The following is a 26,969-nucleotide window of genomic DNA, read 5'->3' on the forward strand; positions in this document are numbered from 1 at the left end:
ATCTCAACTGATTCGATATGCAAGAGCTTGTTCTGGGTATAGTCAGTTTTTAAATCGAGGTAAGCTACTGACAAACAAGTTGATGGTACAGGGATTTCAACAGTCTCGATTGAAGTCAGCATTTCGCAAATTCTATGGTCGTTATAACGATCTAGTTCGTCAATACAACCTCGCATTGGGTCAAATGCTGTCTGACGTGTTTCATACCGATTGTTGGGCCGTTCTTGACACACTGATTTGACTGCAGATGACTCCGTTTGCCTGGTCAGGATATGGGGCTCACGGCGGGTGTGACCGGTCAACAGGGGATGCTTACTCCTCCTAGGAACCTGATCCCACCTCTGGTGTGTCCAGGGGTCCGTGTTTGCCCAACTATCTATTTTGTATTGCTTGTAGGAGTTATGAGATTGATCACTGTTCGTTATCTTCACCTTACATATCTCTCTAACTTAAAGAGATATCTCTTTTTACATTGATAGAGATATATCTCTTTACGCTAGGGAGATATCTCTTTCTCTTTGAGAGATATCTCTCTAGCTTTAAGAGATATCTTTTAAAGAGAAAGAGATATCTCCCTAGCGTAAAGAAATATCTCTTATGTTTAAAAGGATATCTCTTTGATTAAGAGAAATATATCTTTTGGTTAAAGAGACATCTCCCTAGCGTAAAAAAAATATCTCCAACTTACAGAGATATCTCTACAACCAATATAGATATTTCTCTAGTGTAAAGAGATATTTCTCTTATTTAAAGAGATATCTTATTTTACGAATAACTAGTAAAAGGGCTTGCCATACTTGCCGCTTTTGAGCAGGAAGGGATCTTTAACGTGCAATACCTGCTGCGATACGGAGCCTCGCCGGTTTTTGCGGTAAAATCCGAAGGACCACCCCATTTAGTCACCTCTTACGACAAGTAAGGGCTACTGAGGACCTTTTTAACTCGGATCTCCATGATATCAACCATGTGCAGAAACATATGCGGTGTAGGCCTACAGATCAAAGGTTTCTTTAAGGGGTTGATCTGTAGCTCTCTGGTATGTCCTTATTTTCCCCTGGAGAGCTACAGTTCTGCAGCAAGCACAAACCATGGATTGTGAGATTGCCAGAAAAGTTGCTAGAAGGAATCAAAGTACTGAAAGTACTCATGGGAGTTGAACATTGTGGAAATTCAGTTAGAACAGATAGCACTGGAAGGGTAGGGGGATAAATGACTGAATATTATCATGATTTTAGATACAAATCAACTGTTGTTGTTTTTCAAAGCGTTACAACAGCAAACATGGATAATGGAAGGCCCATGGGCCACAACGCTCCTCGAGTAACTGAAGTTGTGTTGTTGTTTTCTAGAATTTCACCCCTTTATATTCTCATGATAAATGTGACCACATATTAAGGTCCAAACATTCAAATCAATATGGTTATCAATGCCTTGCAGTTATGAAGAAGTTTTTTCCCCTGTATATATACATTCAAGTTTAATCCTAGTTGTAGCTAATCTAAGGATTCATTACTTGAAAATGTAGTCCAATATGCTAAACTGTCACCTGAGTATACTACAGTCCTGTAGAGGATCAATGGAATGGTAAATAATTGTATAATAACTCAAAATAAATGAAATGCAAAAAAATTAAAAATCGTCCGGCATCGGAGATGCACAAACCGAGTTGCGCAAGGAATGGGCATAAAGGAAACCGGCAGAAAAGTTTGCAAGAATTATCAAGCAGGGAGCAAAATTTTGCGTACATAAATTTCAGCCGACTTAAATCCTTTGACCTTGACCTTTAACCCTTGACCAAAATCCATAGGCTTCAGGGTTCGAAATTCACTTTTTCAAGCACTAGTCCGTACGGACTAGTCACTATTGATGTTCACTATTCCGCAAAGCATTTCACTAGTCCATCCAGTATATCATTAAATAATCATTTTATTCAAGAGTATTTAATGAAACCAAACATATCACAGTTGCAAGCAATTCATTTTCTGACACCTTCAGAAGAAAAAGACCACCATACTTTATTTTGCATTCAAGATCTTCAGAAGCATACAGTAACCTCCGAGTTAAACCTTTTATAAATGTCCATAAGTGCGTTCGAGATCGACGTTACCATTGTTTTCTTGCTCAGTTCTTACAGTCACAGGAGTTCGAAATTTTATCAATAAAGTCAATAAAATTCACTCGATTTACCAAGCCATGAGCTATAGTGTTACAAACTCCTGTGTTTGAGTCGTGAATGACGAGAACATGTGCGCACAAACGTGCTTGTTCTTAGATCACACTACGTGCAGTTCTTGCACCTCGAATCCGTTCTCGTGATGCGTACTCGGAGTTCGGAATCGGCAGGAATTTGTGCTCGTTCGAAGAATGGCGGTCTCGAACGCACTCCATGTGTTTGAAAGATCAGGATGTCATAGTCACGCAAACACTTAATCATGCAGGTAATCGACCATAAGTTCAAACATCTAAGAGACTCAGACAAATCTTGCTAAAATCTTAACCAATTCAAGATTGATTTCCGGATTTTCACTAGTCCGTACAGACTAGTGCTATAGAGAGTTTACTAGTCCGACACGTTTTTTACTAGTCTCGGACTTATGGACATGAGGTAATTTCGAACCCTGCGGCTTCTTTGTCTCATCAAGGGCGATAATCCATCTAAGTTTAATTGAGATCCTATAATTTGTTAAAAAATTATAGTGCAGAAAACAAAATTTTCTCCAATTTCAGTCTATTTATAGCCACTGTGACTTTGACCTTGTGACCCCGGAATCGATAGGCTTCTTGTCTTACTGAGGGTGACAATCGATCTAAGTTTGATTGAGATCCTATAATTCGTTCAAGAGCTATGGTGTGGAAAACAAAAATTTCTCCAAATTTCAGTGTATTTATAGCCAGTGACCTTGACCTTTGACGTAGTGACCCCAGAATCGATAGACTTCCTGGTCTTACTAAGGGTGACAATCCATCTAAGTTTGATTGAGATCGTATGATTCGTTCAAGAGCTATGGTGCGGAAAACAAAATTTTCTCCAAATTTCAGTCTATTTATAGCCACTGTGAACTTGGCTTTTGACCTAGTGACCCCAAAATCGATAGGCTTCCTCATCTTACTGAGGGTGACAATCCATCTAAGTTTGAATGAGATCCTATAATTTGCTCAAGAGCTATGGTGCGGAAATGAAATGTTAATGCGTGCCCGCCCAAAGGCACTTCATCAGATCATAAGCCGAGTTCGACTTCATCGCAACTCCGCTAAAAATGAAACACTAGTCAAATAATGTTATTCATTGCCAAGGTATTTGGGATATTATACTGTGGCTCAAACAAGGGGTGAATGAACCTGACAGTATGGGAAGCATATAGTGGAATCAGACTTGTGATGCTGGAAATCTATAGTGATTAATAAACTATACATGTACAAGATCCATAACTATTTTTTTTCCAGTTTATGAGGGAGAATCCTCATGTCTCTTTCATCTGTAGACAAATAAACTGTAGACAAATAAACAATGTGTTTTGACCAGAGTAATTTCCAATCCTTTTTGCAGCATAAATTCAACATTGTGGCAACTGGGTTAAACTTTGATAGTGAAGTAATACATGGCAGCACCTTATCCCATGCTCTTAAAATTTCTGTTTGACACACACTCATGACATCCACTCAAACATTACAGAGTGCAGCAAAATCCCATTGTAATAGGGGATTCAAAATGGATAACTGGTACAAAATATGGTACATACTATTCGAAAAGGATAATGAATTTGACATATTGATGTCTTGGAAAAGGAAATTCTGACATCGGGGCTCTAAGCGTTTTCAAACATTGTCATTTGATAAAAGTGTTCTACATTTTTAAAAATAGAGATTAATATGTCTTTACATACATAGGTGAGAAAGTTTCCATTATTCCTAGCCGAGACATACCATGTATGCGCAAAAAATTCATAAACAAATATCAAAATACTCACGTAGAAAATGTGGACCTTACCGTCATCAAGCGCAGTGAAACACGCCATTTCGAGATTTTCGCCGACGAAAGCTCGGTAACAGTAATGAATAAGGTACACTCATTTTGTATCTATTTTGTGACTTTCTTTATTAAAAGGAACAGTTCTCTAATGTGTAACACGCAATTACTACGTAATTCAATAACTTGAAGCATGAAGCAGTTTCACTTTGCAACCAGATATAAGAAATTTTATTTCGTATTCCGATCCCGATCGAAAGTTGTTGACTGGGAATGACGTGTTTTAATTCAATATACATGTAACATCAAGCATTTTTTATATCACATTAAAAAAAAACCCCAAATATATACACATACACAATGTTGTAGAGTTATTTCTTGTAAATTTTCTGAGGTTTCGCACCATATTCGATATTTCGCGCCACGGTGTCAATAGGTCTTGTGTGCAGTTGTCGTTCGTTTCCCTATCAATGTTTATAGGTGACGCTGCGCTACAAACGACAATTTTCAACCTTATCTTTTATTTTTCTATGTATATCAGTATCAATTTGATCGAAATCTTGTATTCAAATTGATTTGAATACAATATCATTGCATTTACTTACATGTCAATTATCAAAATTAGATTAATTCAGAAAAGTTACATGGATTATTTAATGGCGGATGTTTATAATAGTTTATGTTGATTTACCTAGGAGTAAATCAGCTGACACAGAACCCCCGTTGACGACCACTATACAAATCAATACAAATTACTACGCAGAAAAGTGCGTGATGACCAAGGGAGATTGAACATAGTTCAACTCCCAAAAATGAAGAAATAATTTTCGCTTACTACATGTATGTACACTGTAAACCACTGGTTGAATTCCCTGAATCTGTTCTTTGGTGAACATTTATAATTTGTTTTGTATTGTTTTAAGTTTTACGCTTTTCAAAGGACAATGTTTCGCATAGTTTTGTGTGAACACATGGCACAGTCTTTAAACTGCTATACATTTATATAGATGTACTCTCATTGGTTAAAACGATATCATGCAAATGAGTGTGATTCAGTAAGTACGAAACTCTGACAAAATCTACCAAGAGTGGAGACGCATTAAAGGGCATCTTAATCGTAAACACTATAATTCCATGATTAAGATGATTCAGATTTCCAGTCGTATGGAAATATTGTCGAGAAAAGAAGATAGATCATTCATTTGATAAAGTATTGACTTCGTTATAATTCCATACATCCCCTAGCTTTAACTCGGTGTACATCGGTTTTAGAATATATGTATATACATGTATATATATATGGAAATACTACAAATGAGAATCAGTTAATTACGAAATTTAGGGACGTTACTGGAATTCACTTTTCAAGGCACAATTTTTTAAAGTAAACAAGCGAATTGCACCGTAGTGCAAACTAAATGTATTCAATTTTCAACAGACTAGCGATCTTTCAAGTACGATAAAACCTTGATTTAGTTCGCACTACACAACCCAAACACTAAGTACACATTAATGTGCAGCTCCATGCAGCAGTGCACGATCAACGTGGTGTCTGCTGAGTACATCTAGATCTGAAGGTCACCGACTCTGCCGGAAGCAGGAAACACACATGGGTGTGGGCATTGTGGTGTGGGAGACTACGTGAATGATATCTAGATTACTTAATTGCAGGATTGAAGTGTTTTCCAAACTACTTTTATACGTGTCTTTGGGCATATAGCATCGGGTTTTTGTTGTGTTTTTTTTTAAAATTGAAATTCAAAATATGAATACAATTAGCGCACGAACTGTGTCATTGGACATTCAAAGTTTTGTATTATTAATATTGTATACTTAAAAGTTATAATATCTCTCAATCTGAAAATTCTATTTTGTTATAAAAATGTATTATTACGATAGTTTTGTATGTAATTTTAACCATAGTCATTGATAAAATCAAAATTAAGTTTAAGATTTTATCAAAATAAAGATTTCAGTTCTATTGAATAGCATCATATAGAAATCAATTTTTTGCACTGGATGACAACTGTAATTGTACTTCATTCAGAGCCTCTGGATAGATTACTAACACAAATATTAATAACAAAAATTTTGTAAACCTTATTTTTTTTTATCATTGAAATAGTAAACCACAATTTTGCAACAAAAATATTCGACAACAAAAAATGAGAGTTAGTATTACTCTAAAAGGCGGGGTTATTCCCCTCACCGTCATCATATTCATCCATTTGGAGGTCGCTCAGTGCTTCCTTCTGGATAAAGTATGGTTTTTAAATATACTTCGGCTTTTTCAATATTTGATGGTGAATACAGGGGGTTTGTAATTCCTCCCCCATTTTGGGGCTTCAGTCCTGTTCGGATTTATTTTTCTGGATCTGCCTGCAGTACCAAAACACTTATCTGTAAATTGTTAGGAAAACGTCATGAATTCGTTCTTTGAATTAAGAAAAATGTACCGATATTTTTTTCTTTGTGAAAATCAATGAATTATAAAAACTGGTAAAAGTATCATTCATTTGATGATGAAAACAAGCGACGCATTTAGTGTTCATTTAACACATCCCGTCACACATTACGTGAATGACAGCAGTCATGATTAAACATAACCTGCATAACAATCATTCTTAAAAATAAGTTCGAATAGGCAGTTTACGTGATTTGACGCACGGACTGTGCAGAACAAGTACTTGTCCATTTCTTGTTAGATAGTAAATTGCATTAGGGATGCGATTGGATTTTTTGGTGAGGCTATGGACGAAATAAGTTTAAGGACATGTACAATATGTGATTGTAATAGTATTGCGATTTTCATTATGTCATGGAATGTACTTTTTTTTCCAAACGACAGAAAAATAATCCCAAAAAAGGTTTTGTAAAAACACCAACGTTATAGAGTTTAATGAGTTAATGAATACAAACAATGTGGTATTTTAAAACTCATTGGTAAAGTTTGTTAGGAATTTTTTTTAGTGCTGCCTGCTCTTCCTGAACTAATGTACTTACATGTATATGTTTATTTCTTTATCAATACAAATGTATACACTTGTATATTTTGTGACCCTGTAAACCTTCCTTTGTATATGTATATAGTTGTTATTACCTAATGTACCAGTGATCAATTTATTGAATTGAAAAACGAATCGTAGCTTAAATGTTTGAACTTGCATGTGGCGCTATCAAATAGCATTAAATCAAACTTTACATTAATTTGTGATTCAAAAGAAAAGAATAAAGTAGAATCGAATCTTAATTTAACTAAAAGTCAATAAAAGTATACCCCGAAAGTTCCCTCCTCTATTTCATTTCAAATTTTATTTAGCATTTTCAAAAATACAGATTGACACAGTTACTACTACCTTTTTATACAATAAAATAATACGCATACGAGTGAAGCCCCTTTATTTATACCATCAATTAAAAAAAACACCACAATTTTCTAATATATTTATTTTCAATGCATGGTACTCGTATATTGAAAGTGTATGAAAATACCCCTTTACTTCTTCAAGCAAGACAAAATAAAAGAGTTGGGCAAACACGAACCCCTGGACACACCAGAGGTGGGATGAGGTGCCTAGGAGGAGTAAGTATTTCCTGTCGATCGGTTACACCCGCCATGAGTCTTATATCTTGATCAGGTACACGGCGTTCGGTCGCTCAGCCAGAAAGAAAATGAAGTATACGCAAAGAATGGGAAAGCCTTGGTGGGGCCCAAGCGACGACGCCCCCAGAAGCTTCTAAAGTGTTTTATAATGCCAACTCACCATGTGTACTTGGATTGATTTTACATTGTGTTGTTTACTTTTTTCGTTGTGTTTGACTGGTATATATGGTAAATGTTACTGATAAGTGATAACAAAGAATATCCTAAATCCGTCTACTTTATGTACATAGTTGCCAATACAATCTATCATTGGGTCAAATACTGTCTGACTTGTTTCATATCGATTGTTAGGCCGTTCTTGGCACACTGATTTTGACTACGGATAAATTCGTTTACCTGATCAAGATATAGGCCTCACGGCGGGTGTGATCGGTCGATAGGGGATGCTTACTCCTCCTAGGCACCTGATCCCACCTCTCGTATATCCAGGGGTCCGTGTTGCCCAACTCTCTATTTTGTATTGCTTATAGGAGTTATGAGATTGACCACTTTTCGTTATCTTCACCTTTCATGTAAAATAAAAAGAAAAATATGAGCCACTTTCTTGCCCCTCCTCACGGACATCCACAGTCTGTAGTAATGTGCCGCTAAGGTAGATTGTACTCTGCGTTGAAAACACGATTGTATCCTGCGCAAGAATAATTGTATCAAAATGACGTTTGGCCACCGCGTGTATGCAGCCTTTCCATAACAAATCCACCCGTTGCGAAACATGGATTGATTGATTGTATTTTGTTTAATGTGTCTCGAGAATTTTTCACTCATATGGAGACGTCACCAAGACCGTGAAGGGCTTCAAATCGGCGCTTACGGCTATTGAGCAGTGAGGGTACACCTACTGTGACACGGGTCATCCGTTTTTAAGGTCATCTCCGAGGACCCGTGATATTCACACCTGATGTCGAGCGTTTGGCGATGAAACTGTCACTACCTGATTTAGCGACTTAGGTCTGTCGCGGCTGGGATTCGAACCCCGGCCTTCCGCATACGGGGCGAACGCTCTAACCTCTCGGCCACCGCGGTGGTCTCAAAATTGATGAACAAGATAAGGAGAGGGAAATAGAAAGATTTTATGTGTAAAAGTTAAGCAGTGGTGAGATTAGGAAAGGCTCGAAGTAGAGGTCAGGAACAAGTTTCAGATAATGCAAGATTCTGATGATGTAAAGGATTGATTGATTGTATCTTGTTTAACGTCCCTCTCGAGAATTTTTCAATCATTTGTAGATGTATGATGTAAAGGACGAGTATAATAAGATCGTTGATGTATACTGGGAAGGTTCAAGCTACAAAGGACATCATATGAAAGACAAAGAATGGATCAGAGAGTGGAAAAGAGGACAAAAGGAAGAAATACTGACAGTAGATGAATTAAAATCAGCACTGACAAGAACAAGGAGTGGGAGTACCGCTGGTATAGATCAATATGGACCATCTACTGAAAGCGGATATGGAAACAACGGCATACACACTAGTGGACATGTAGAAGGATCTGACAAAAGACATGAGGACAAGGATCTGACCAAAGACATGGGAACAGGGATCTGACCAAAGACATGGGATCAAGGATCCGACCAAAGACATGGGAACAAGGATCCGACCAAAGACATGGGAACAAGGATCTGACCAAAGACATGGGAACAAGGATCCGACCAAAACATGGGAACAGGGATCTTACCAAAGACACGGGAACAAGGATCTGATCAAAGACATGGGAACAAGGACTCCTTGTAAAAATGTTTAAGAAGGGATATTTAAAGTACCGCAACAACTGGCGTGACGTAACAGGATTGTTACAAGTTATCAGCAGTGTTCTGCAAATTGATTATTGACCGGATTAAGAAAGGAGTAAGAAAGGAGTAGACAGGAAACTCTGGAAAGATGATTTAGACCAGGAAGGGGAACCACGGAATGGACATTCATTTTTAAAACAAAATCCTTTTTAGAGTAAACCAATGGAGGGCACCAATTAGCACATATTTCTTTTGAGTTTGAGAGTGCTTTCAGCCTTTGGAGTCGATGTACTGAGAAAGTTTATGGATCCTTATGCAGAGTTACGGTATTCTAAATAAGATTATTAGTGCAGTACAAAGGATTTATGAGGGATTCGAATGTGCATGAAACATCAGAATGTTTCCAGATGTGTAACGTAGGGGTGCGATATATCCGGGTTTCTTTTTCTTCTTACAATAGATTGAGTAAGAAAACAACGGCCAGGGTGAAAGGAATCATATAGAACATCATTAGAAGACATTGCTATCTTATCTTTGAAGTTTCGAAATCTTAATTTAAAAAAACCCAACAAATCAACCCCAGAATCAGCAAAAAATTGGTCTTAAGTTGAAGGCAAAGGAATGTAAAATATTGAAAACGGATTACACTAGGAATGGAAAGATTGAGCAAGTAGAAAGTATGAATCAATTTATATACTAAGGTATTGTGGTGGATACAGAGGGTGGTGAAGACAAAAATATTCAGAAGGTTGCAGACAGCAAGAGGGGCATTGCATAGACTATTGAAAATGTGGAACATCAGAGGAATGGGAAGAAGACCTATAAGTACATCTGTTTAAAAGGCTGGTAAGAGCAGTGTTACTCTATAGATGCGGAACACCGAATATTAACAGCTGTGAAGGAGAAACTTCAAACGTACTGTGCCACTTTATATGCAAGAAGTGTTGTAAATCTAATGTGGATTCCAAAAAATTCTAAAGAACTTTTAGTAAACTTGAAATTGCAAAACTTTTCTCAAATGACAACATAAAAACGTATGACTTTTCAACACTTTACATAACCATTCCTCACGATAACTGAAAGACTAGACTTTTTGACATCATGGCAGTTGCTTCTTCACCAAAAATGGAAAACGGAAATATCTAGTGATCAGCCATTCAAAAACTTAATTTGTTAAACACCACTCTGATTCCACGCACAGGTACTCTGAAGTCAGTTGGAATTCTCATGGGCACGAATTGTGCTCCATTGTTAGCTGACATGTTTTTGTATTCTTATAAAGCAGAATTTATTCAAAAACTTCTACGTGAGAAGAAAAAATCTCTTGCTGTAGCCTTCAATGCGACGTTTAGATATATCGACGACGTTTTATCTATTAACAATAATAATTGTCATTCATATGTCGATTCGAAATAAAAGATACCACAGGGTCGTCCACTTCTGCTTCATATTTAGATATTTTATTGAAAATATATATTAGCTGCAAACTAACAACTCAACTTAAATTTATGATAAACTTTAAGTTTAAGATGGGCTTCTCCATCGTCAAATTACTATATTTATATAGCAATATTCTATTATCTCCTGCATATGGTGTTTATATCTCTTTACTGATTCGATACACAAGAGCTTGTTTTGCGTAATCGCGTCAGGCTACTGACAAACAAGTTGATGGTCCAGAGGTTTCAACAGTCCCGTTTAAAGTAGGCATTTCGCAAATTCTATGGTCGTTATAACGATCTAGTTTGCCAATACAACCTATCATTGGGTCAAATACTGTCTGACGCCAATTGTTTGCCGTTCGTGGCACGCTGATTTTGACTACAAATAACTCCGTTTGCCTGATCAAGATATAGGGCTCACGGCGGATGTAATCGGTTGGCAAGAGATGCTTACTCCTTCTAGACACCTGATCCCACCTTTGGTGTGTCCAGGGGTCCGTGTTTGTCCAACTCTCTATTTTGTATTGCTTATAGGAGTTGTGAGATTGATCACTGTTCGTTATCTTCACCTTTATAGGAGTTATGAGATTGATCACTGTTTGTTATCTTCGCCATTATAGGAGTTATGAGATTGATCCCTGTTCGTTATCTTCGCCTTTATAGGAGTTATGAGATTGATCACTGTTCGTTATCTTCACCTTTATAGGAGTTATGAGATTGATCACTGTTCGTTATCTTCACCTTTATAGGAGTTATGAGATTGATCACTGTTCGTTATCTTCACCTTTATAGGAGTTACGAGATTGATCACTGTTCGTTATCTTCACCTTTATAGGAGTTACGAGATTGATCACTGTTCGTTATCTTCACCTTTATAGGAGTTACGAGATTGATCACTGTTCGTTATCTTCACCTTTATAGGAGTTACGAGATTGATCACTGTTCGTTATCGTCACCTTTATAGGAGTTATGAGATTGATCACTGTTCGTTATCGTCACCTTTATAGGAGTTATGAGATTGATCACTGTTCGTTATCTTCACCTTTATAGGAGTTATGAGATTGATCACTGTTCGTTATCTTCACTTTTATAGGAGTTATGAGATTGATCACTGTTCGTTATCGTCACCTTTATAGGAGTTATGAGATTGATCACTGTTCGTTATCTTCACCTTTATAGGAGTTATGAGATTGATCACTGTTCGTTATCGTCACCTTTATAGGAGTTATGAGATTGATCACTGTTCGTTATCTTCACCTTTATAGGAGTTATGAGATTGATCACTGTTCGTTATCTTCACTTTTATAGGAGTTATGAGATTGATCACTGTTCGTTATCGTCACCTTTATAGAAGTTATGAGATTGATCACTGTTCGTTATCTTCACCTTTATAGGAGTTATGAGATTGATCACTGTTCGTTATCGTCACCTTTATAGGAGTTATGAGATTGATCACTGTTCGTCATCTTCACCTTTATAGGAGTTATGAGATTGATCACTGTTCGTTATCTTCACTTTTATAGGAGTTATGAGATTGATCACTGTTCGTTATCGTCACCTTTATAGAAGTTATGAGATTGATCACTGTTCGTTATCTTCACCTTTATAGGAGTTATGAGATTGATCACTGTTCGTTATCGTCACCTTTATAGGAGTTATGAGATTGATCACTGTTCGTCATCTTCACCTTTATAGGAGTTATGAGATTGATCACTGTTCGTTATCTTCACCTTTATAGGAGTTATGAGATTGATCACTGTTCGTTATCGTCACCTTTATAGGAGTTATGAGATTGATCACTGTTCGTTATCTTCACCTTTATAGGAGTTATGAGATTGATCACTGTTCGTTATCTTCACTTTTATAGGAGTTATGAGATTGATCACTGTTCGTTATCGTCACCTTTATAGGAGTTATGAGATTGATCACTGTTCGTTATCTTCACCTTTATAGGAGTTATGAGATTGATCACTGTTCGTTATCGTCACCTTTATAGGAGTTATGAGATTGATCACTGTTCGTTATCTTCACCTTTATAGGAGTTATGAGATTGATCACTGTTCGTTATCTTCACTTTTATAGGAGTTATGAGATTGATCACTGTTCGTTATCGTCACCTTTATAGAAGTTATGAGATTGATCACTGTTCGTTATCTTCACCTTTATAGGAGTTATGAGATTGATCACTGTTCGTTATCGTCACCTTTATAGGAGTTATGAGATTGATCACTGTTCGTCATCTTCACCTTTATAGGAGTTATGAGATTGATCACTGTTCGTTATCTTCACTTTTATAGGAGTTATGAGATTGATCACTGTTCGTTATCGTCACCTTTATAGAAGTTATGAGATTGATCACTGTTCGTTATCTTCACCTTTATAGGAGTTATGAGATTGATCACTGTTCGTTATCGTCACATTTATAGGAGTTATGAGATTGATCACTGTTCGTCATCTTCACCTTTATAGGAGTTATGAGATTGATCACTGTTCGTTATCTTCACCTTTATAGGAGTTATGAGATTGATCACTGTTCGTTATCTTCACCTTTATAGGAGTTATGAGATTGATCACTGTTCGTTATCGTCACCTTTATAGAAGTTATGAGATTGATCACTGTTCGTTATCTTCACCTTTATAGGAGTTATGAGATTGATCACTGTTCGTTATCTTCACTTTTATAGGAGTTATGAGATTGATCACTGTTCGTTATCGTCACCTTTATAGAAGTTATGAGATTGATCACTGTTCGTTATCTTCACCTTTATAGGAGTTATGAGATTGATCACTGTTCGTTATCGTCACCTTTATAGGAGTTATGAGATTGATCACTGTTCGTTATCGTCACCTTTATAGGAGTTATGAGATTGATCACTGTTCGTCATCTTCACCTTTATAGGAGTTATGACATTGATCACTGTTCGTTATCGTCACCTTTATAGGAGTTATGATATTGATCACTGTTATCTTCACCTTTATAGGAGTTATGAGATTGATCACTGTTCGTTATCGTCACCTTTATAGGAGTTATGAGATTGATCACTGTTCGTTATCGTCACCTTTATAGGAGTTATGAGATTGATCACTGTTCGTTATCGTCACCTTTATAGGAGTTATGAGATTGATCACTGTTCGTTATCGTCACCTTTATAGGAGTTATGAGATTGATCACTGTTCGTTATCGTCACCTTTATAGGAGTTATGAGATTGATCACTGTTCGTCATCTTCACCTTTATAGGAGTTATGAGATTGATCACTGTTTGTTATCTTCACCTTTATAGGAGTTATGAGATTGATCACTGTTCGTTATCGTCACCTTTATAGGAGTTATGAGATTGATCACTGTTCGTTATCTTCACCTTTATAGGAGTTATGAGATTGATCACTGTTCGTTATCTTCACCTTTATAGGAGTTATGAGATTGATCACTGGTCGTTATCTTCACCTTTATAGGAGTTATGAGATTGATCACTGGTCGTTATCTTCACCTTTATAGGAGTTATGAGATTGATCACTGGTCGTTATCTTCACCTTTATAGGAGTTATGAGATTGATCACTGGTCGTTATCTTCACCTTTATAGGAGTTATGAGATTGATCACTGTTCGTTATCTTCACCTTTATAGGAGTTATGAGATTGATCACTGTTCGTTATCTTCACCTTTATAGGAGTTATGAGATTGATCACTGTTCGTTATCTTCACCTTTATAGGAGTTATGAGATTGATCACTGTTCGTTATCGTCACCTTTATAGGAGTTATGAGATTGATCACTGTTCGTTATCTTCACCTTTATAGGAGTTATGAGATTGATCACTGTTCGTTATCGTCACCTTTATAGGAGTTATGAGATTGATCACTGTTCGTTATCTTCACCTTTATAGGAGTTATGAGATTGATCACTGGTCGTCATCGTCACCTTTACATAGATCCCCAGGAGAGCAGGCAATGATGACTGCAAAGCAGAAAGAAAACATGCCCTAGAGAAAGGCTTAAGACCACTTGGAGAAGAACAATTGAGAAGGAAAAGAGACTTTCAGTCGGATGGTCAACCAACAAATCAGCGGCTAGGAATAGGAATATAAGTGGGAGGACAGCGTAATGTTTAGCTGCAATAATGTAGCCCTCTCTGATTTTTTTTTTTTTAGGGAGAGGGCTACAACTCCTTAGGATCTCCATAATGGTGCAAATGCGGGAGTGATTCACTCCCGCAACATTTGCGCTCATTCTAAACATTTCCTGACTTTCTTTACGTAAATAAAACGATATTCTATGTTTCTTAGTCAATATATAAATTTACAACCTGCAACTTAAGATTTGTGAGGCTCTATTCTACCATTTTCAACAATTTCGATAAATTCCAATTTCTCGATTCATATTTGTGCGCCATGTTTGATGTACTGAAGTTTCAACTTCCGATTGTCAAGTCATTTGCATATGCCATATAAGGTAGTATTTACAGCAATGGACAAGTATGGAGGCGAAAGCTATTTCGTCGGTATTGAAAAGGTTTGAATTTAATATCAAGTTAAAAACCGAACAGCAGAGTGTAAATTCTTTCTGCAACAATATGATTTTCCTTTCTTTGTCGAAGTGGCTCGAGTAACTACATTTTCGCGCTGATTGTCAATGTTTAGGTTTTTCATTAGATCCACCTACGAGATCTCGCGATAACAAGCATGGCGGAGCAGACGAAGAATTTTGCATGCTGTACAGTATATTTAATGAAAAACACCTTTATTAGACATGCCCGAGTACAAAGTTGGTACTCCTTTTGGTGTAAACAACATTTGGGACTAATACACAGAGTTTATTATCGGTTATTCATAAAATTATTTTGCACCATTACGGAGATCCTATGGAATTGTAGCCCTATCCCGAAAACGTCAGAATAAAAAAAAATTGGATAGGGCTACATTATTGCAGCTACGTAATGTTCAGCCCCGATTAATTTTTGGTGTGGAGAGAAATAAGGATAAGGAGGACACAAAGTTGATAATATTTATTTTTTACCATATAGAAGTACTGAGTACTTATTACTTACTGAACTTTAATGTATAATTATGCACTTAAACCATATATACCAGTCCTATATCTTTTGTTTCTTACAACTCAAAATCTGCTTATAAAACTGAATCACTTTTCCACTTAGATTCACGTATTTAGGCCTCTGTCGGAACACGCCTCAACCTTTTCAACCAATCGAGAAAAACCTCTCTCGACTTAACGGAGAAGGTCGAAGCATGTTACAGTTGATATGGGGTTATGTTTTAACTTTGACATAGATAAACTGTAAATATTCCTGGACCCATTTTATCCTAACGGTTTCTTAATTTATCCAGGCCTGTAGCTGTCTATACACAAATACACAGCTGCGTACAAATCATTTGCTGAGAGAGAGAGAGAGAGAGAGAGAGAGAGAGAGAGGGAGAGAGAGAGAGAGAGAGGGGGGGGGCAAAATGTCCATTTAGTCATTAAATTTCAAATCATAAATCTCCCTCACCAGCAAATGTATCATTTTAATGTACATCAGATATATGTGCATGTAATAGACATTCGGATATTCTTTGTTATCGGTAACATTTACCATTGTCCCATATATAACAGTCGAAAACAACAAAAATAGGTAAACAACACAATTCGTAGAAGAAAATTAAAGTCAGTCCAAGTGCGCACGGTGAGTTGGCATTATAATACACCTAAGAAAATAATTTTTGTTTAAAAACCCTATTTCTAAGCACGAAAAATATGTGATTTCATTGGTAAAACACAAGAGCTTTTGGGGGCTTTGTCCCTGGGCCCCCACCAAATCTTCGCCCTGGACACACTGGGGGCCTCAATGTGGCCCTCATACTATCTGCTGTATGTCACACGCTCAACCATGAGTTTGATATAAGTGGTTAAAGCCCTCTATTCTCGATCTCGGCTCCACGATAAAACATAGGCAGTGACCGTTCCTTCACCAAAAGCCTGGCTTATCTCTAACGTCCATGCTATGCGGCCCTCAGAGCCATACATAGGTCAAAAGTTAGGGCACTTAACATATCAACTACGTCACTATATAAGTTTTAAAACTTACGAATGGGACGTAAAACAACTAAGTAATCTATCTGTAATTATGTCAAAACTGATAAATTCACCCAGACAGGTCAAATATTGTATAAAAACCTCTTTCATACAAAAGATACAGTCATACTCTGAATCTTTATCTTTCTGTAATACATGTCATTGCATAGTCGGACCTTATGTGCAATGGCTTTAAAAGGACTGGTTCAAGTTTTTTTTTAACAAAATATTAGGTTTTTTTTCCTTTTTGATGTTAAATATCAAAAATATAACCCATTTCATGTTGACAGCCAAAATTTTGACCTTCTGAATGCAAGGATAAGAGCAATCGTTTTAGTCTTAACTCTGTGTTATGTAAACAAAGACTCGAATCTTTTTATGTTTAAAAACAACCAGTGAGATATTGAAATTGTAATTTACATTAGACTTTGGTCATTGAAAATGGAAAAGAAAACACCAAAATATGGCGAAAAATCGTGAGTCAGTCCCTTTAAAGGATGCTATGTACATTCTGCAAAATGAAGCAATGTTTGTTTTTGAAACATACGTGAGTGCTGCATTTGCTTCAAAGTGACACAAATATGCTGTAGTGCTTACTTCCTGTTATTTCTATATACAGCTTGAACCAGTTTGAATGAAGAAATCTCCTTATCCAATTTGATATGATGAAAACTTTGGATGCTTCTAATTGGGTCATTCTCTAAGTCCTTTTTTGTAGGGGTGGGGCGTTGTTGGATTTCTTAAGGGGGTTGTGTTTTTTTCTAGTATAGTTTAATATTAGCGGTATCGGAACTTTTTCCTCGGGTTTGATTCAAATTCAAAAGAAATTACAATATTTCTGAACTTTATTCCTTTCATTTCAATACCAGTACTCTTTAAAAACATGTTTGACTAATATATTTTTTTCCCCGTTGACATGTTTGAAGATTTGATCCGTACATGAAAAAACACACCAAAAAACAAAGAACGTTTTCAATTTAAAACAGAAAAAATATTTTTCACCTTCTTGTCGTGTTTTTATTAGAAATTTATATCATGCAAGACATGCATCAAATTACAGCAAAAGGACTTTAAAACATCTTATTCACACCCCCTCCCAAGAAACACCACCAAAAGCTTGTATCACTCTCTCGATGGTGAAACCATGGATGCTTCGTAAGAGCTGCTTTAATGAGACATTAGATACAATTTTGGTGTAGCTATCCACTTTAAAACCAAAATCCTGCTGTAATGTAATTGTCATTTTCCTTACATTTCTATGGTTCCTCTCAAGCAATGATACTATACAAGACTTTCCTGGGCATATTCTCATCGAAGAGAATATCTTTCATATCAATAATTGAATAAGCCCATAAATGATTTATGTAGTTTATTATCTCAGCGGGAGTGATAGTTCTTTATAAGTATTGAAATGGCAATGCACCATAGAATGATTTGGGTAAAAAATACTTTCAAAATGTATTTTAGTACATACTCTGAGTTTGTGATCAATGGCACAGGAAAAATGAGACGTGTAAAAAAAGGTATCACCCAATAGTCATCTACATAACGCATGTGTATACGTCAGAGCCTACTTTTTCACATACACGCATGATTCTCACCTAGCAGGTTATATGAATCGTCGAGTTATTACCAAAATACGAATTAAAAAATTTTTTTTATTGTATATGTGCACGTATTGCTCATTCAGTTTCATCTTATATGTAATGTTCTCATAAGATCAGAAATAATTGTGAGATTTTCTTTTTAAATTACACAACACAAGGGAGGTAAACTGGTCTGGTCAAAAGATGAAGTGTAAGACATGACATCAGATGTCCACAATCAAAGTAGTTCACCGATATTTGATTGACCGATTTACATTATATATGACCCCTGTTTTGTAATTTTTCATAGAAACTGACCTTAGACAAACGGTTGTACAAACAGAAACACCCTTTCGAAGCAATTCATGAATTTGCACCCGAATGAACAACGTAAACAAGGAAATTGGATTAAAAAACTTTCATCATGTGATTTCATTTAAAGGGTGGATTAATTGCACCGTGGCTATCCTTCAATATTTTCTCTAGTGGTTATATTTCTTAAGTGGAAGGTCGAGCATATACATGTATACATCGTACGATGTTAAGTGCATCAAGGGGAAGCTCGTACTCACAACCTTCCTAAATTTTACATCTTATATATATAAATACATCGACAACAGATAGTTGGCGTGGCAGAATTTTCGATTGCTTGCAGTTTCTATAAGTGTGGAGCGAACAATGAATCATACGACACGTGATGCCATATTGTGGATTGTAGACAAAGAAACTAGTTATTATATCTCCTTCAGATAATCCTAAACTCCTTTAAAGTTGTGTACCAAGTTCACCCAGGATAATCATTTTAGAATATATACATGTATAATTTCAGATGGTGTTTTAGAATACGACTATACACAGTATTGTAAACAAGAGGCCTGCGTGACATAACGGTTAACCGGGTATTATAATTTCACTAGTGCTAAGGGCAATTAAATCTTGAAAAACTTTCCTGTTCTGCATATCTAAACTAAATTCTAATATTCAGCAACTGTATAAAACAAGATATGTTCTTAAAAAACTTAAATGCCCCTGATAGCACCTACTGCAGTATACTGATGAAAGACTTTACATAAAATATGTGTAACAAAGTTAAACACAATATTTTGTACCCGTCCTCGAGTCAAACCCTGGGTTTGCGAAATTCACAATTTTGGTACGTCACTTTCTGCCTTTCCTAAATAATTTAGTTATTATACCGTATCAGCAAAGTTAAACCTAGCTTTCAAATGATAAAGATCCCGTGGGGATCCGGGTTAGAATAGGTCCTCAGTACCCCCTTGCTTGTCGTAAGAGGCGATTAAATGGGGGCGGTCCTTCGGATGAGACCGCAAAAACCGAGGTCCCGTGTCGTAGCAGGTGTGGCACGATAAAGATCCCTCCCTGCTCAATGGCCATAAGCGCCGAGCATAAGCCTAAATTTTGCAGCCCTTCACCGGCAGTGGTGACGTCTCCATGTGAGTGAAATGTTCTCGAAAGGGACGTAAAACAATATTCTTGAAATCAATCAATCAATCAAATGATAAAGACAATTATCACTACAATAATTTTGGCTCTACTCTGGAAGCTAAACCTTCACCCGCTGGGATCATGAAATTTACAATTTTTGTAAAAGACTACCTAGTCCTTCTAAATACTAGAGTATCGATAGCATTAAAGAAGATATTTTTTAAAAGTTTAACACATATACACCATATATACCCCGTTCTGGAGTCAGAACCTCTATTTACAATTTATGTCCCCCTTGTCCAAGAGATGCTTCATACCAAATTTGAAAAGAATTTTCAAATAAAAATATTCAACTATTAATATATTCAATCCATATGACCATTTTGTCCCCACCCCTACCCTTAGGATCATGGAATTTAAAATTTTGGTTAAGGACTATCTGTTCAATCTAAATATTCATTTAGTTTCAATAACGCTAAAGAGGTTCTTTAAAAGTTTTACACATAAGCAGCACACATAAAGTCTGGCCCCGCCCTGGAGTTGGCCCAGTGGTTCTGGAGAAGTAGTTTTGTACAGACAGACGGACGACGGGTGATCAGAAAAGCTCACTAGAACTTTCAGCTCAAAACTGTGGGAAGAGTTATGGACAAACCATGTATTTTCCCTATAACATTAAAATTTCAAATATAAACAGGCAAAAGCCCTGCAAAAGAGGTCGAAATGTATAAAATTAGAGTAATCAAACACAATAAGTTTCAGCTTGATGCGAGAGAGAAAATAGAAACAGGAAATCCGGACGCTGACATCACTGTATCACATTTAGTCATGCGTATAAAGACTCAACTATTTGTCTTTGTAGAACTTTTAATATATATGGCAACAGATATGATGTACACAAACAAATTGAAATTGCATCACAAAGTGACATCATATTATACAAAACACAGAAACTAGATTTCGCCATGTTCTTTTCATTGTCCACATTTTACGATTTTAGAAAGTGCACCAATGTGGATTAATTCAATTGCTTTGATTCTTATATATCCTATTCAATTAACATTTAAACACATCCACTTACCTACAATAGCAAGATCAACACTTAAAATGTATTTAGTCAGAAGACAGTAAAAATTAATAAAAATAAGTATCTTAAACAGCAGTGTGGGCGGACCGGGTATAAAATTCTAGTTCAATCTAACAATCACCTAAAATTCAATTTACATTTAAAATATACATTTACAGAACCATGGATCCGCCCGTAATGCTTGTGAACCCTTCCTGTTGTGCGTGACGCATCTGTAAAATGAAACTCTTACAACGATACATGTACATGTTCTCAAAGTTCATATATTTATAGTTATCGTTTTATTTTTTCATGATTTATTATAACACCAGCACAATAACACAATTCATAAATGCCCTATATAATTTTTTTGACTTCAAAGTCAGCTCTATATACATCTATATAACCGTGGGACAAGTTCTTCAAAACATCATTCTTCCACACGAGAAAAATCACACTTTCACAAATTTTACACCCATGTTCACAAAATATGGGTTACATATATGAAATCCTGACATGTTCACACTCACACAAATGTTGGATCCACCAATTAAAACATATCGCTCACAACCGTCAAGGTCACCAAAAGCTCTTTTTTTCTCTCCAAATTATACTGACCAGCAAATGTATGAACAAAGGTAGTTACTAGGTATTGAACAATGAATATGCACAAGTGTCAAAGCTATATCTTGAAGCAGCTGTAGTTATCAATCCTAGCAATAAAACCACTTAATACTTCAGCAACACCACCTTGACGAAGCCAATTAATATAATAATACACAACAATAATATCATTATTTTTTTCTTTACAGGGTTGACAGCAGACAAAACAAATGAAGTCTCTGTGCCCTTAATTATCAAACTTTTAACGTATATAATACATATCAGAACTGGACATTCCAATGAATTTTTATATGAGGCATGGTTTTAAAAAAAAGTTAACATATATACATATATATGGAATAAACTGACTTCGTATTTCAAGAGTTGGTAAAAGCTGACAATATTCACCCATTATGATGAAAACAAAGTATTGTTAAGCGATCTCTTAACAATATTTCAAGTTAAAAAAATATTTAAAACGAAATTGAAGTTAAAATACATCTTTACAATGAACTACATCATTTAAAAAGCATTGAACATACCCCCTTAACACTATTGATCATATGAGCAGGTACTTATGTATAAATTTGTTGAGATAAGCGATGCGTATTGCACGTTATTTTATGCAAAGGCACTTTAACTTTTCAAATCCATCAATTGTCTTGTCCACTGCTTAAACAATTCTTTGGAATACTAGGTAAAAAAATATAACAAACATAGCACTTAACTGCGATATCATTATGCGAACATTCACAGATAGCACTGCGCAATAATAAGCAGGAAATCGGTATATAGACAATATAACCGAACTTTTTTCTCCATCGTGTACAATATCGTTAGCCATTTATTATCAACATGAAAAAAAAAATACAGCAGGGTTTTAAATCTATATAAATTAATGAAACGAATAAGAGTATAGCACTAGAAAAGATAATCCCTATAAAAATGATCAATCTGCCATTCTCAGTCTCCAAACGGGAATAACAATCAGCTCTGTCATTATACAAGAAGTTTGATCATATCAAAAATCACCAACACAACATCTTTTATAGTTTGAAAAACTATCTTGTAGGTACTATATACTTCCTAACATTGTTTATGGTCCAGTGAAACTCGCTCCTTCAATATTCTGAGATCCTTAATAAGCAGTGACATCGCACATCTAGTCTTTACACTGAAAGACTAACCAACTTTCTTGATGTGGCACTTATTTTTTTCATATATTTTTTTTTTTTTTGGACTATTTTACCTCGCACACAAAATAATCACCTGGATAGGAACAACACAAATTTGTACAACGTCAACGCACAACATTCAGTTTATCCCATTTAAAGTCGACTTCTGACCATAGGGTCACAGAAAATGTCTAAAAGGAGACGCTCCCTCCCGCTGTCAGTTGCAGACAATCAGCACCAAAATTCCCTGCACAAAATGTCCACATACTTTTAAAAGTTTTGTTTCCTAATGAAAACATGTCTGCTTACATTCTGGTGTCTGGCAGTTTCACCTGCTCGATCATTTCTAACTCTGAATTCATTGGATAACCAACCATCTCTTCCTCTTCATACTGTATGTGGTTGTCACCCGACTTCAGCATCGGCATAAAACAACCGAAAATACCAGCCATTGTTAACAGTGATCCCGACAGATAAAACACCGAGTCAATACTGCTAGTGCTATCCATCATCCGACCTGCAACAAAGTCGTGCAGTTATAAAACATCAAAAAGATATGTACACTATAAATAAAGTGTGTAAAAAAAAAAACAACAACTCGTGTCTCCTTACCGGCTAATGGAGGTCCTGCAATGGACGCGATTCCCTGAAACATTAGGAGTAAGCCAAATGATGACGTCAAACGATCTAGTCCAATTAAATCCACCAGGACTATGGATCGAAGAGAAAGAAACCCAGCTGAAAATAAGAGAAAATTGGTAAGAAATAATGTCTGGTAGGTTTGTCACTTTTCAGCAAACAAAATACGTGTTAATTAGCTTCCTCAATAACATTTTTAGATCCAAACCTGTGAAAAATCCAAATCCTACAGCAAAAATTGTCATCTGTGCACTTCCTTCTAAGAAAGGGCAGACGACAGTGACAATTCCAGCAATAACTAGTGACCCGTTGTTGATAAGATAGGTGTTCGCCCAAGGTCGATCGGCTACCCATCCAATTAAAACACGACCTATTGTTGTAGCAATCCCGAGAATAGAGAGAACAAACATGGTGCCATCATCAGAAATACTGGAGTTTTCCTGCCCTTTGCTCGTGTCTTTCATCTTCATGGGAATGAAGAAATAAGGAATAAAGAATCCTAAAAAAAAAAAAAAAAGCAGTTAAACGTTAATAGGTACATTGTACTTAATATGAGATAATATGTTATCCTCTTCCTATTATTTTCATCGCTTGTTTTTCCTTCGGTGGAGGAATCTTACCTAACATACTAAGAAAGCTGGTAAATGCGTAGAGAACAAACGCTTTGTTTTTGAGTAAGCTGAGATCAAAAAGGTTGGAGATGTAGAGGCACCATCCGGGTAGTTCCCGTTGTGATGAATACTCCTCAATCTCATCAATGGTCACCTCGCCTGCGAACCGGACACTGGAGTTCAGTGACGTCATCAAACTTTCAGGTGAAAGATGGGTATTAGCGCTACTCCTCACACTTCCTGAGCTGCGCCCCAAGTACTGAGTTTGTTTAATAGAACTGGGGTCTAACAGATTGCTGCTCTCTTCGTTCACTCTGCTTACAACACTTGACTGTCTGGATAATCCAGCCTCATCCTTTTCCAACATTTCCATCAAGTTCTCGGGAGATGGATTGTCTTGCACACCAAGTGAACTGCCATTCCCACTGTCCCTCCTTCTCTCGTAGTCACGTTTCCTACGGGAGGATCGAATGGGAGTGGATGTTAGGTCTCTCTTTTCCTGCACAGGAGTCGAAGGAACACTCTCAACGATGTTGATTATCATATTATTGTTATAGCCGACGGGGGTTATTATCAGACTGTTTTTACTGCGATTCAAACTTCCAGAGCTAAACCCAAGTTCTTTTTTCAGTTTATTGATGTAAGAAACACTTTTATTTCTCAGGTCAATCTTATCAATTTTGATGAGTCTATTGTCTTTTGTTATAATACAGTTGTCAAGTGATCCGTTTGAAATTGTTCTCTGACGTTCTTTCTCTGCAATTAGAGCTTTCATGATGGATCCACGAGTCACAATGCCTCTTTTCATTCGTTTTTTCGAGACTGAGGCTATCGGTCTAAAGAGAGCTCCGCATACAGCACAATTTAACACAATACCCGCAACAATCACCAAACTTTGTTTCCAGTCATACTCCTCCAGCAGTTGTCTGTTAATTGGGGCAAAGATCAATGCCCCTATTCCAGAACCACAGACGGCAATGCCTGTTGCGAACGCCCTCTTGCGTTCGAACCAGTAGCCAATGATGACAATTGAAGGCAAATAAATCAGCCCCATTCCAATGCCTACAAATAAATATATTTTTGATTAGATGTCATTTTCCTATAAGAAACGTTAAATTACATGTATGTACAGTATGTATGTTGAACACAAGAGAGTGGATATGATAACGAACCTCCGACGACTCCATACAGGAACATCAGCACTTCTATTGATGGTGCACATGTGCTCACCAGAAGAGCAAGGCACGTCAAGAGGCTGCCAAAAATGGTAACCTTTCTACATCCAAACTTGTTGGCAAGTGCACTCACTACGGGTCCTGAAAAATGAAGCAAAAACTTTAACGTCCACTTCCCTGTTGTACAGATATCGTCACATTCATCCATTTTGGTGTCTCAAATATGTACACTAACCTGCCATTAGGTAACATCCCACTAGAAGGGATCCCACGAGGACGCTTTTAGACTCGTCTGCTCCATAGAAATCAATGATGTCCTGCACATATATGCCAAATGTGAAGCAGATTCCGTCTACGATCACGTTACAGACAAAAGCCCCCAGCACAATTACCCAACCCCATCCCCCATCCGGGCACCTGGACTTGGCCCGAGGCTCGGGTTCTGGTTCAATTTCAATGTCTTTGTCACTGACATTATCCAAAAATTTTGTTCCTGTCATTTTTTCGATGCTTTTTGGGTTGACACCGTCAACCAGCTGTCACTTCACATCATAAAACAACCTATGAAGAGAAACAAGAGATGCTAGATTAACTTTCCGTACTAAACTTCAATGATTCACAAGGGACGTGCTGACTTCTTTGGAAACGATAATGCAGTCTCCAACGATAGAAATCGGTAATTCTCTTTTTAACACTGTTAAATTGGCATTTAATAACATTACGGTATTACCCAGTTCATGATTTCAAATTCTTCACAACGTCAACAATTTAAAGCAACAAGCTTAGATGCCATTTCAATTGGTAATTTATGGTAAACGGGAAAATTATTCATTTTTCATCTTTTGTTTAAATTTCTCTATGCATCAGTAGGGGGAAACAAAGAACTATATATTTTAATTCCATTTATCCGTGTGTATTCGAAGTAATGAATTCTATATATCAATCCTTTTTAAATAAAAAGTAATTTAAATTGGAACAGAAGAGATGAAAAACTTTTAACTCGTACGATGAGGTGTCAGTGCACGAACTATTCCGCTTACAACTCTAAACCTCTCTGCGGAATACTACACCCTTTGTTTCACAAGTTAATTGTGTACAAAAAATTTAGGGCGCATTACTTCTGACAGAAATGAATACTCGAGCTCATTATTAAAATGTTTCAGTGTCTCGGCATTGACCTAATGCATAAAACGTTCCGCGTGATGAACGCGTGATCGTCTTCTACCGCATTTGGTATATAATACTCGACCAGATGGTTTTAGCATGTAGTGGACTAATAATTGTTCGGTAATTTACAGACGGTCGAGCATAATGTGACGTCAAAAAGTCGCATTGTTCTTCGATCAAATAGGGGTTCTTTAATTGTATGATCCTCTCTCTCTCTCTCTCTGTGTGTGTGTGTGTGTGTGTGTGCATTACACGGCATACGGTGCATATACTGGGTCTTCAAAATGAAGCAGACATATTAAATTCTTGGACTATGTTTGCTACAGAATCACAGGTATACATTTGAACACACAGGGCGGGTTCAACGACACGATAGTTTGCGCGCCTTCCCGATATTATTTAGTGTGGTAATACAGAATGAATTTCAAATATATACATGTATTAGTCTGCGTCACCGCAACCCCGTCAACATAGCTTGTACAATGAACACGTACATTAACTCCCATGTCTTGTCAAATCTGATAAACGAGTACTGCTGATGCCATAATCCTTATGATGGATCTCTGCTTCTAACTTGTATATAATGTTTAAATATTTATATTTCACAATGATACAGGTTTAATATAATGTACTCG

General features: G+C 36.6%; 1 protein-coding gene across 8 annotated transcripts in view; it reads right to left on the reverse strand.

Moving 5' to 3' along the window:
- Positions 1–20,747: 20,747 nt before the first annotated feature.
- The window catches only part of LOC125678124 (monocarboxylate transporter 9-like), a 14,560-nt gene continuing 8,338 nt past the window's right edge, over positions 20,748–26,969 (reverse strand). For 7 of the 8 annotated variants that reach the window (XM_056155668.1, XM_048916280.2, XM_056155665.1 and 4 more), the window contains 6 exons: positions 25,403–25,728; positions 25,165–25,308; positions 24,002–25,054; positions 23,590–23,880; positions 23,355–23,480; positions 20,748–23,259 (listed from right to left, as the gene is read on the reverse strand). In XM_056155668.1, coding sequence (XP_056011643.1) covers positions 23,048–23,259; positions 23,355–23,480; positions 23,590–23,880; positions 24,002–25,054; positions 25,165–25,308; positions 25,403–25,667 — 2,091 coding nt within the window. In that variant the 5' untranslated portion in view covers positions 25,668–25,728 and the 3' untranslated portion in view covers positions 20,748–23,047. Of the gene's footprint in view, positions 23,260–23,354; positions 23,481–23,589; positions 23,881–24,001; positions 25,055–25,164; positions 25,309–25,402; positions 25,729–26,173; positions 26,488–26,969 lie in introns of those variants that run through there. The other variant, XM_056155666.1, reaches the window with a different exon arrangement.

The sequence above is a fragment of the Ostrea edulis genome, chromosome 2 (assembly GCF_947568905.1).
Source record: "Ostrea edulis chromosome 2, xbOstEdul1.1, whole genome shotgun sequence".
Classification (NCBI taxonomy): Eukaryota; Metazoa; Mollusca; class Bivalvia; order Ostreida; family Ostreidae; genus Ostrea; species Ostrea edulis.